General features: G+C 33.6%; 1 protein-coding gene across 1 annotated transcript in view; it reads right to left on the bottom strand.

The window, feature by feature from the left end:
- BLTP1 (bridge-like lipid transfer protein family member 1) overlaps positions 1-12,559 on the bottom strand; it is a 204,592-nt gene that overhangs the window by 97,156 nt on the left and 94,877 nt on the right. The window contains exons 31-38 of the mRNA XM_080795525.1: positions 10,335-10,405; positions 8,331-8,504; positions 7,716-7,836; positions 6,230-6,376; positions 5,713-5,840; positions 5,191-5,390; positions 2,248-2,445; positions 780-991 (exon numbers count right to left, since the gene is read on the bottom strand). Of these exons, the coding sequence (XP_080651651.1) occupies positions 780-991; positions 2,248-2,445; positions 5,191-5,390; positions 5,713-5,840; positions 6,230-6,376; positions 7,716-7,836; positions 8,331-8,504; positions 10,335-10,405 (1,251 nt within the window). The remainder of the gene's footprint in view (positions 1-779; positions 992-2,247; positions 2,446-5,190; positions 5,391-5,712; positions 5,841-6,229; positions 6,377-7,715; positions 7,837-8,330; positions 8,505-10,334; positions 10,406-12,559) is intronic.

The raw sequence follows: 12,559 nt of genomic DNA, 5'->3' as shown, positions 1-12,559 counted from the left end.
CCATAACTTTTCTTAATCAAAAGGTGTTTTTTTTTCCTCTTCAATAGGTCTAATTTCCAAATGATCAGAAGTGTATGTACATATGTGTTTAAAAACAACATTTACCAAGTTCTTACTATGTAATAGACACTGAGTTAAGCCTTTCATATGTATTATTTCCTTCAATCTTCACAAGTCTAGGTCAGTATCCTTACAATACTATTATAGACAAAGAAACTTCAAAGAGGAAAAAATCTGCACCCATCAGTTAGTGGTACAACTCTTTTGTAATCTAGAATTTTGAATATTTTTATTATTTCTATTATTAATCATCATGACATTCTACCATATTAAATATAATAAATGAGTTACATATAAGGTATTCTTCAGGACGCTAGCTAAAATGGGTGGATACTAAAAAATACTTAGAACTTACATGAAATACTACTAGTGACAAAACTAAGTATTTACATGAATTCTGCTAAAATCCTTGAAACAACAAAGCAATGCCTACTTTTCTGAAATTCTATTAATTCATTAATTCAACAAATATTATTAAGCACCCAATATGAGCAAGGCATTAAACAAGGTACTATGATAGATAAAAATATATCTATGGTACAGTACCTATGCCTCAGAAATTATGTTCTAGTAGTATAATCACCATAATATATTGACTACAATTTAAGCAAAATTCCAAATACTGAAAGAAGCAAATATACTCCAGAAATTAACTTTGAAATGAGTATATAGTTTTGTTATTTTTTTCAAAGCACTATTATTATTAAAAATTCACCGACTTGTTCATCTGAAACAGAATTTCCATTTAAGTCTGAAGAAGGGCTTATTCGATCACAAGGAAGATTATCATCAGAGACATCAGTATTATAGCCACTGCCAGTTGGGGAATCAGAAGAATTATTGGATGTCAGCACTCCACCTCTTTCTGTGACACTAGCTTTACCCATAATTCCAAAAGTATTATATAAAACAGCACCAGACTGTCTTCCTCCTGTAAGAGAGAAGGGAACGTATTCATTAAAAATAGTGGGTAGGGGCACCTCGGTGGCTCAGTTGTTAAGAGTCTGCCTTCAGCTCAGGTCATGATCCCAGAGTCCTGGGATCTAGCTTCTCATAGGGCTCCCTGCTCAGTGGGAAGCCTGCTTCTTCCTCTACCACTCCCCCTGCTTTTGTTCCCTCTCTAGCTGTGTCTCTCTCTGTCAAATAAATAAATTAAATTTTTTAAAAACAAAACAAAACAAAAACAAAATGAAACAAAAAAACAGTACTCTACAGTACCTATAAAGACAAAAAAATAAAAATAAAAATTCATAGGGGTGCCTGGGTGGTTCAGTCGGTTAAGTTTCTGCCTTCAGCTCAGGTTATAATCCTGGGGTCCTAGGATTGAGTCCCGAGTCAGGCTCCCTACTCAGTGGGGAGTCTGTTTCCCCCTCTCCCTCTGCCTCTCCCCGTTGCTTGTGCTCTCCCTCTAATAAACAAATAAGTAAAATCTTTTAAAAATTTTTTTAAAAATTAAAAATTCATAAAGATCTTTTTTTCTCACCAAAACTTTGCCCTTATCTATAAAGTTCATGTAAGACTGGATCATCAGGTAACGAACTGTAGGCATACTTGATTACTATTATATATACAACTAAACCTAAAAGTTTACATATAACTTATAACTCAGCCTTACATACAACTCAACCTTCATTTTTTTTATATATTACTCAATAATGCAGAAGAAAACTGTATATAATTGTAAGTTACATAAAAGTTTACATATAACTTATAACTCAGCCTTACATACAACTCAACCTTCATTTTTTTTATATATTACTCAATAATGCAGAAGAAAATTGTATATAATTGTAAGTCAGTCTGTCACTGAACAAAGGATTTACAGTATTTTCATCCTTCAAAGCTCTCCTAATAAAAAAATCCAGTTTCCAAAGATGCAAATTGTCAAAAGCTGGGTGGCTCTATATTTTATTCAAATTTTTTTTTCCTGAACCACAGATATTTTGTCCAGGCAGTAATGTTTTGTATGTCTACATGCTCTGTTAGTTTTGAATCACACACTGAAGGAAAAGTCCCACTTAAAGAATTGGGATGGGGTACCCACCCTGGTAAATAATCCCAGGTCCCAACTTTATGCTTAAATATAAGGATTTGGGTTATTCAAAGTCACAATTGTTCAAAACATTTTAGCAATGTGGGGCCAATTTGTCCCTCACTTAAGAAGAAACAGAAAAAAAAAAAGCTTACCTTTTATGGTTAAATTTTCAAGTCCACATTCAAACATTATCCAACCCCATTTTTCTTGGCTGGGACCTATTCGAGTTACATCTGGAACAGCTTGCTGATCAGTTTCATCCACAAAAGTAAACTCATCCAACTCTTCAAGAGTAAATAAAACTTTGGACTTCTCAAAAGGAATAGCAGTGATGGCACAGGTACCAATATCTATTACCAAAAGAGAGCAAAATGAGCATCTTTAAAGACAGAGAGGTCTGCATTGTTTTAAAAAAACATTTAGACACCGTCTTTGGGGTGATCCGTGGTGGACATTTTGAGGGCAGATGACCCGTAGCCTGCGCATCCCAGACTGCCTCCTGTGGAAGCCTGTAGCTTTCTCCCTTTGTCTCATAACCACGTCCACCAACGAGAATGCTAATTCACCAGCTGCCCGCCTTAACAGATTCAAGAACAAAGGGAAAGACAGTACAGAAATGAGGTGGTGTCGAATATGGAGCTGAGGAAAGCTAAGAACGATGACCAGATGCTGAAAAGAAGAAATGTAAAGCTTGTTTCCCGATGATGCTACCTCTCCACCGCAGGAGAACTGCAACAACCAGGGCACTGTAAATTGGTCTGTTTATGACATTGTCAAAGGCATAAATAGCAACAATTTGGAAAGCCAGCTCCAGGCTACTCAAGCTGCTAGGAAACTACTTTCTAGGGAAAAACAGCCCCCCATAGACAACATAATCCAGGATGGTCTGATTCGAAAATTTGTGTCCTTCTTGGGTAGAACTGACCGTAGTCCCATTCAGTTTGAATCTGCTTGAGACCCCAAGCAGATTAAAAAAAAAAAAAAAATTGGGACAGTGTCTGTCTTAAAAATGTATCTTAATACTGTCAAAAAGAAAGATAAATGAACTAATCACCTTCTGAAATAATGTCTAATGTCCTACAATTTAAAAAGTGCCAGAATCACACTGAAACAAATGGGAGGAAAAAAGATTCCATATTTAAGAAATAATTGCTCAGAGGCAGAATGAATTCATTTCTGAAAGATTATAGGGTACACTAAAAATCTAAAGTAAAAAAAGCTCCTAATTAATTCAGCTTCATGGTAAATTATTTTTAAATACTTTCTCATCATCTTACAAAATAAAAAATCATTCTAATTAATTACCCAGCTACAAGAAAAACATTACAAAATAGGGAAATAATAGCTTTTACTAAAGGACTGCTTTATGCTAACACATTTTATGTAATTATAATTCATAACAGACATTGCCATAATTCCACCACTTACAATATGTGATATGGAAACTAACATCCTGCATGTCTGGCAAAGGCTTGTGTTTTATTTACTTTTTTTCATTTCTTTCTCTGATTACTGCTAATAAATACAGAAAAGCAAAAAAAAAAAAAAAAGATGAAAAAAATGTAAATTTAGCACCCAGAGATAACTTGTTTACAATCAAATTAAATTTCCTTCTAGCTTTTTAGAGATTATTTTACAAACAAACCAGCTTTGATTCTCATATTTCAAGTAACAATAAACCAAGATAATTTCCTAATGGCATTAAAAATTCTTCAAAGATATTATTTTAAGCTACATAATACTCCATCATATGAAAATACTATATTTCACATTTATGGTTAGAAAATCTTTCTGATCAGAGAATAAATATTCAGTTAAATTTTTCTATGCTTTTCTCATTATTTATTTTTTATATCTGCCTTTAATCCCATGAATTTATTCTTATTATGAAATAAGGTGAGGATTAAGGTTAAATTTTATTTAAATTTTCTGATTAAGTAATACACTTGCATAGATCAAAGATACAAAACGAGTGAAAGGGTATACAATGAAAAGCCTCTGACACACACCCAAGGACATACTTCCTCTCTGTAGGTAACAAATGTCATTAGATTATTGAGAATCCTTTCACAAATATCTTCTGAACATGTAAGCAAAGACAACTACATTTTTCCTTGCATTTTTATACAATGTTCAGTGTACCTTTCAAAATCCTATTTAGTTACTTCTTGCACTCTTGTGCAATTGCAAACTGGTTACCAGTGTAAATTACAGAGCTGATAAAAGTCTTTTTATATTCCAGCCACTGTATTTTGCACCAGCTTTAAGACGATAGATCTCAGGTAGCTAAGAAAAGTCTCTTTATTTGGAATCCTCAGTCAAATACTTTGCTCTCAAACACAAGGATACTGAAAGAAGATCTGAGAAAGCCACAATAGTTATACAGACCCAGAATACAGACAAGAATCATGGAAACTTCAGAGCCTACAGAATACAATGAGCAAAGTCAAGGTAATCATTTGATTACATTCAGGATTAGTCATCTGTCCCACATGTAGATTTTAGCATAGCAATCGTCTCTAAAAGACGAACTAACTCAATGTTTTCTAGATTGAATCTCCGACTGTCTGAGATCATTTAAGCTTCTAAATGCACTGAATTATGTCAAAAATATTAAAAGGATATGTGACATCTCTGGTTTTCTTTTTCACCTCACCAGGAACTTTATTTAAGAGGCATAGCCAGATCTATCGTTCTAATTGTTACTGTATTTTACAAACTTGAATATCTGCTTTTGATACTGCAATTAATTCTTTTTTAATGAAGTTGTGCCAACAGAACGATGTTAAAAAGAAAGACAATAAAGATTCATACTCTCTCCTCTTTAATGAGCAAGCAGATACCATGAAGAAAACAAGAGATACAAGCAGTTCCTAATTGGGACCATACCACTTACTTTCCTACCAAAGTTTACCTTTCATTCTCATAGAGCATGGTAAATAAACAGCTAAATACCATGTGCTCAATATATGCAGAAATACCTTTCTATAAAAATACTCAAATTGTAGCAATATTTGAAAAAAATCATGTTTCCTTTTGCATTATCCTCTTACATTTTTACATGTCAAAGAAAAAATATTTGTTGTAGATCCTACCTGTTGTATCAAGACCTCTAAGTTGCCCATGAACTCGATGAATATTTAACTTGGCTGCAATTTCTTTGCCTTTTTCTGCTCCGGCATTTGATCTGAGAGATCCAGATGACTGAGGCTGCATCTTAGTGGCATGGACATACCTATCAAAATTTGATGTTCTACCAGGTTCTGTATTATTTGAAGTCTCTTCAACTACACCTCTTAATGAAAAAAAAAAAAAAAAGTATGATGGTGAACATTGAAATAATATTGTTCAGTAAAAACATTTAATAAGCAGTTATTTTAAAACACTGCACTGTTGTAATTAAGCCATTATTAAAAATTTTTCAATGTTTACTGAAAAACAGTGTGAGTACAAACAATAAAAACTTTTAAAAACCTACTTTGTTATCTATAGTAATACCTGAAGTTCCAATCCCAATTTTGAGTTTAAACATTAGAATTTTCAGAAATGTATTTAAATGGTTATGGCTTGCTTTCACAACCAACAAGAAAATTATGGCTCAATAAAATCTTTCTCACCTGTTCATACGAACTTGTGTAGCAATTCTGTCAAAACACAATGCTACTAGAGAAACATGAGTCACACTTTTACTAGGAGCTGTACTTGGAGATTCTTCCACTGAAGCTTGTAACAAACATAAGTTTACCTAACACACAAAATGTCATAAATTTCAGAGATACAAAGTGAAACATTATCACTTAAACATAAGATATACAGGAAAATGAAAAACTACTATTAGGAATGGTATATCCATGTGTCTGAGGGTAATGAAGATAAAGCTTATAAACACAGACTCATTAAGTAATCATAATTCAATTGTTACTGGATAGATATGGAATATTTTAGTAAATACCACGAATATTCCATTTACGTAAACTATTTGTATTATTAATTTTTATATTAGATCAAAGGAATAAGATATATATTTTTGATATTATCATCTATTCTACTGCCATTCAGTTTAGTAAATTCAGAGGATAAAAACCACCAAAATGTTCTCTTTCAGGAAAATTTTTTTAAATATTAAATGGTTACCTTTGGTATGCTAACATTAGCCTGAAGACCTTTAATTGTTACATTATCTTGCTTCATTACAAGATTTGTCTGTGCTTGTCCTTGATTAGTCGTTCCTATGGTAGCATGTTCAGTTTTTGTTCCTCTAACATCTTGTTTGGAAGATAGCTAAAGAGATTAAAGTAGAATTGTTATTTCATAGAACTTTCATAATTTCCACAACGTCCACAATAGCAACTTGCTTATTCACTGTGCTCCTTTATGCCCATCTATGTGCCAGGTGCCATCCCAGTTAGCACCCATACTCTCAAAGTCCAAACTTCGAATAGCTAGGAAAAATACTGGCAGCTTCAGGGCTGAGAGAAGTTATATAAAATAAAGTGAAACCAATCTACAGAGAAACAGAAAAAAAATGGCAATAAGTATTATTTTAGAATCACTAAAATGTATTTACTTGATAGTATATTTTGGATTTGATAATTGGCTCCTTGTTGACTGGGAATATTTTCAAACTTCTTTGATGTATACTCCTCTACCCCAGGAAATGCCAATGTTTTGAACAGTTGGATCATTAAAAATAATCAGCCTCACTTTACCTTACCTCTGGTCTCTTGCCCAAATATGACCCAGATAAATTTGAAATGGAGAATCACCAGAAGAGCATCAGGATATGACTGCTAAGAAACTAGCTCCATAGCTAGAACTACTGCATAAGTAGATTATCACATACAGGAGATGATGACTTGAGTCACTGAGGTGAACAAAATAATCTCAAAAATATTTTTTTTTTCTGTTTTAGTGGGCATCTGTTTTGCCTGCTACTTTATTTTCCAACCTAAAATCATACCCAGTTTTTAATAATCTTTTTATTATGTTACGTTAGTACAGCACATCATTAGTACTGCACAGTATATCATTAGTTTTTGATGTAGTGTTCCAAGATTCATTATTTGCATATACCAATCTGTGCTCCATGCAATCCGTGCCCTCCTTAATACTCATCACTGGGCTCACCCATCTCCCCATCCCCTACCTTCCTAAAACCCTCAGCTTGATTCCTGGAGTCCATAGTCTCTCATGGTACCATGATAAAATAATCTCAAAAATATTAAGATACAAATGATCTAATCACAGAGAAAAGCCAAATTATATGCAGCTTTGCTGTCTTAGAAACTGAATGTACCGGCCTGAAGAATGCTCATTCACTCAGGACCAAAGTTCTTTAGGAAAGGCTTACAATTAATCAAGCTACTTCCAAAATAAAAGAAAAAAATAAAGCTACAAATTTAATAAATATTTTATTGCTATTTAATCCACAGTATAGTTATATACATTATCTCTTAAGGAGCCAATAACAAACATATAAGGACTATTTAGAAGTGTCCACGTATTCCAATTTAAATGGCTAATAAAATTTTAATATATTCCATTTTTTTTCAAGTTCAAAGATATCATGTATACATGAAGGGTCTCAACTTGCTAAACTCATTGAATAAAAAGTTCTTACATTTTCTGAGAAGGTAGTCTTGCTATTTTGGACAGCCTCCCTGAGGACTTTGGCATGGAGATCATCTACAATTGCAGCTGGATGGCAGGTACTAGCACAATGAACCATTGCTTCAATGTACCTGAGGGAAGAAAAATAGTACAGGAAAAACCTAAATATCACTTAATACTATGGCCTAGTTTATCTAACCTGTTCTGTTATGTTCCATTCTGGAGTCCATTCATGGTAGTTTTGTCTCCCTCAGTAGATTATAAGCTCCTTGCGGGACAGAGAAATCTATTATTTCCCCTTTATCCCTTCATTAACTAGATAGTAGTAAGAATAGAAAAAAACACAGTAGTTAGTTCCTGGGTATTGGATCATTTTATGCTCATCAGCCCAAAGCAAAAAATGGAAAATATAACGCAATATTAAAATATTGCAGTATATTTATCCTGAAAAAGTAACAAATGATAACAGACCTTTTTAAATCTATTTTCATCTTTGTGCAACCAAAACAGCCATCATCAATATTCTTCTTCATGAATACATATCACATATGATAATTATATCACATATACTTAATCATTTTATAAAACATTACTTAAAAATTATATTCTTCAACAAAATTGATACCTGTCTAAAGCTTCGGCTACGAGGGGAGTCAGAACAATATCAACAGTCCCTTTCACTTCAACTATGGCTGTGGTCCTGGTCTGAGAGACTGGCTGATCCAGGGTCCACTCTTCTGTCAATGTTTCATCATCTGTGTTATCAACAGTTTTCTTTTCCAGAGGAGTGTATGGTGTACTATACAATTTAATAACAAAATATGTATTAAAAAGACCATGAAAAAGAACAGAAGTTAGAGTTTCCTTAAGATGAATAATCACTCAAATACACATTTATTTCAACTAAAATTTTCATGGAATCAGACTAGATGTTTATGTCCCAAATGCTTGGCAGAGATAAGTGAGGTGCAAATATGCAAACTGATCAAATATGGTTAATACATCAAGTAAGAAAAAAAAGGTCGATATATTTACTTGATGGGGCTTTTCCAAATTACGAAAATTACAATACCGAATTCTTATTAGTTCCCAATTTCGATATGCCAAGTTATGGCTTGCACATTAGGTCCAACAGAAATGCTAGTGGCTGCTAATAAATGTTGGCAAAGCCATGACAGACAATAGAGTTGAATTATTTACGGTATTAATTCATTTTTTAAAAACGTTCCAGGGTGTCTGGGTGGCTCAGTGGTTTAAGTGTCTGCCTTCGGCTCAGGTCTTGATCCCAGGGTTCTGGGATTGAGCCCTACTTCAGGCTTCCTGCTCAGTAGGGAGCCTGTTTCTCCCTCTCCTTCTCCCTCTGCCTGCCACCTCCCTTCCCCCACTTGTATGCTCCCCACTCTCTCTCTGTCAAATAAATAAATAAAATCTTAAAAAATAAATTTTCCAGAACTAATCTTATTTTTCTTTCATTTTCCCAAGGCCCTGGACAATTTCTCCATATGATGGCTAATGAAATGTTACTTATAAGAATGAATAAACAAAAAATGAGAAGCTGTAAAAAAGATGAAATAAAATAAAATGCAAGGCCAACTATTTACTGTTTATAAGAAAATACACTTAAAGTGTAAATACTATAGGCAGGTTGAAAGTAAAAAAAATAATAATAATAATAGTAATAATGGAAAAAGATACTCCATGAATACATATGTATCACTCAGCCTGAGAAAGCTGAGGTGGCTGGATTAATATCAAAATGGACTTAAAAGAATTATTATATGGGCTAAAGAGGAAATTTAGGTAATGATAAAATGATATAAGCAGACATAACAGTGTGTAAAAACTACTAAGAGTTTCAAAATACATTAAGAAAAAACTGATAGGGATGCCTGGGTGGCTCCATTGGTTAACTGACTGCCTTCAGCTCAGGTCCCTGATTCTGGAGCCCCAGGATCAAGCCTCACATTGGGCTCCCGGATCAATGGTTGAGTCTGCTTCCCCCTCTCCCTCTTGACCCTTCCCCCAATCATGCTCTCTCTCTCTCTCTCTCTCTCAAATGAATAAATAAAAAAAAATCTTTAAAAAATTTTTAAAAAACTGATAGAACTGAAGGCATAAATAAATTAACAACTTTAATTAAACTTTACTTTCCCAGCAACTGATAAAAATGGTGAACAACAAACCAGTAAGCTTATAGAAGATTTGATAACACCATCCACCAACTCTGCCATGTGTAGAACACTACTCCATCCAATAACTGAAGGAAACACTTTCCTTTCTACTGCTTGTGGAACACTTACCAATATAGATGACAAGCTGGGGTACAACACAAATCTCAACAAATGTAAAGATCAAAATCATAAAGACCATACTATGTGATCACAAAATGAAATTAGAAATTAAAAACAAAATGATATCTTTTAAAATTCTCAAGTATGTGGAAATTAAGCACTGCATTTCTAAATAAGCCATGGGTCAAAGAATTAAATTAAAAGAGAAAAATTTAACATAAATAAATAATAAAGTTTATAGCCAAGTAAAGAATGGCTATTTCTCAGAATAAACTCTACATATCTAATAATCAATAAAGACTGACTTTAAACTTCAAAAGTATGTAACTTCTACTTACTTTGAAGTTGATCCTGAAAGTGGCATTCCTCTGTCTAGTAAAGAATTAGCTGTGAGCCCCTGTTTGATAACCTAAAATAATATAAAATATTACTCACAGTCTAGAATCTTAATGTTATTTGTTCTCTAATTTTATGCTATCAACTGGTATTTGTGAATAACCAGATTACCTTGTTAATATGACTCTGATATGTACAACAAAAATACTTAACATATAGAAGCACCTGGGTGGCTCAGTGGGTTTCAGCTCAAATCATGATCTCAAGATCGTGAGACTGAGCCATGTGTAGTGATTCTCTCTCCCTCTTTCTCTACCCTCCACCTGCTCATTCTCTCTCTCCCTCTCTCTAATAAACAAATCTTAAAAAAAAATACTTAACAGACAAATTGAGAAATATAATATAAAATATGAATTGGCAATTTCATTTCTGACTATTCAGATAAATGACAGGGTAGGGCTGACAATGAGGGTAAAAGACTATACAACTAAAGCTCAAAAGTAAGTGCTTCAAATGGTTTTCCTCCTGAATTCCTTAACAAACTGAGCTTTTCTTAAACTAATTTTAGAATGTTCTCCTGGCACAATCAATTTTTAAGTAGGGAAGACTCCCAGAGAAACATTAAATTATAGGAAAAACTAACATATTGTATGTCCATAAAAGAAACAAATAAAATAATACATTTGACTATTCAAACCAAACTGAATCCTTTTATATGTTAGGCAGTTATTCACATTTAATAGAGAAAAATAACTTTCTTATGACCTATATTCTATTTTGATTTATCTAAAGATATGAACTCATTCCCTGACTTATTTATTTCGGAGATTTGATTGCCTAATCAAACTAGAAAGATTTACTGAAAATACTAAAATAATTCTAACTTCTTAGGTACAATTCTGTATTGGAAGTACCATCGAATTTTATACTGGAAAATTCATATACGTACATACTTTCACATGGAATAAAGAGAACATTTTGAAATCTTAATGGGCAATTTATATTGGGCAAGAGGCACAACCTTAAAACCAAAACTTTGGGGGTGCTGGGTGGCTCAGTTGGCTAAGAGTCTGCCTTTGGCTCAGGTCATGATCTCAAGGTCCTAGGATGGAGCTCTGAGATAGGCTACCTGTCAGCAGGGAGTCTGCCTGTCCCTCTCTGCACCCCCTGCTCATGCTCTTTCTGCCTCTATCTCAAATAAATAAAATCTTCAAACACACACACACACACACAAAACTTCGTAACTGTCACTAATGTTTCTTCTTCCTTCAAAATATATTGCTCAAATGCATACATATTTTTTTTTCCAACTCCATCTATCACATTTCCAGCAGTACTTAAGTCTAGTCCTGTAACCTCTTATACAGACTGCTGCCAACAGCTTCCCAAGTGATCACCCCACCCCTCCCACTTCATGACAGTTCAATTCTTCTACTCAGTATCCAAAGTACATGAGAGCACATTTCCTTAAAGCTCTCACAGGTTTCCTAATGAAATTTCAATGAAATTGTAAGAACTGATACCATGGTCTATAAGTTCTTAACGATCTATTCCTTGCTTAGATCTCTAGCCTCAAAATGAGCAGTCTCCCTGCTAACTTACTTATGTGCACTGACTTTCTCTCCCACTTGAGAATTTTAGCAAGGCTCCTGCCTGTGCCTAGGTCTTCCCATCATCAGTTCCTTCTCAGACTTTAAGTTTCAGTTTAACTATTACCTCCTCAGTTAGACCTTTCATGTCAATACAATATAGTAGCTCCACCCCCCCCCATTATTCTCTATTCTAGCATCTTTGGATTATCTTCATAAGACTCTTCTCAACTTGTAATCATATACTTACCTGTTTTATCAATTAACTGTCTGTCTCCCACACCTAAACTCTAAGTCCTATGCCCGTTTTCCTCATCACTGCATATCAAATGCCTGGCACACAGAAGTTCATAATAAATACTGAATTAAGAATATGTAAATTAACTATGTAAGTATATACCACATAAGATTCCTACACAGTTATTCAGTTCTGTAAGATTTATCTGCTTAATTTTGTTCTTTAAAATCATAAAAAATTCTCTTATAAATGTATAATTTCATAAAAATAGTTTTCATATTGGCTATTATCACTAGTTTGTTAATGTATTTTCAGTTTTCCTTTAAAAAGCCACTATAGAATTCATTACAGAAACAGACAATAATTCCTGTTAAACTACAAAATCTCAAATGTCAAGTAC

The sequence above is a fragment of the Martes martes genome, assembly GCF_963455335.1.
Source record: "Martes martes genome assembly, chromosome: 2".
Lineage (NCBI taxonomy): Eukaryota > Metazoa > Chordata > Mammalia > Carnivora > Mustelidae > Martes > Martes martes.
Note: the sequence above shows the minus strand (reverse complement) of the source record. Positions and strands in the feature narration are given on the sequence as shown.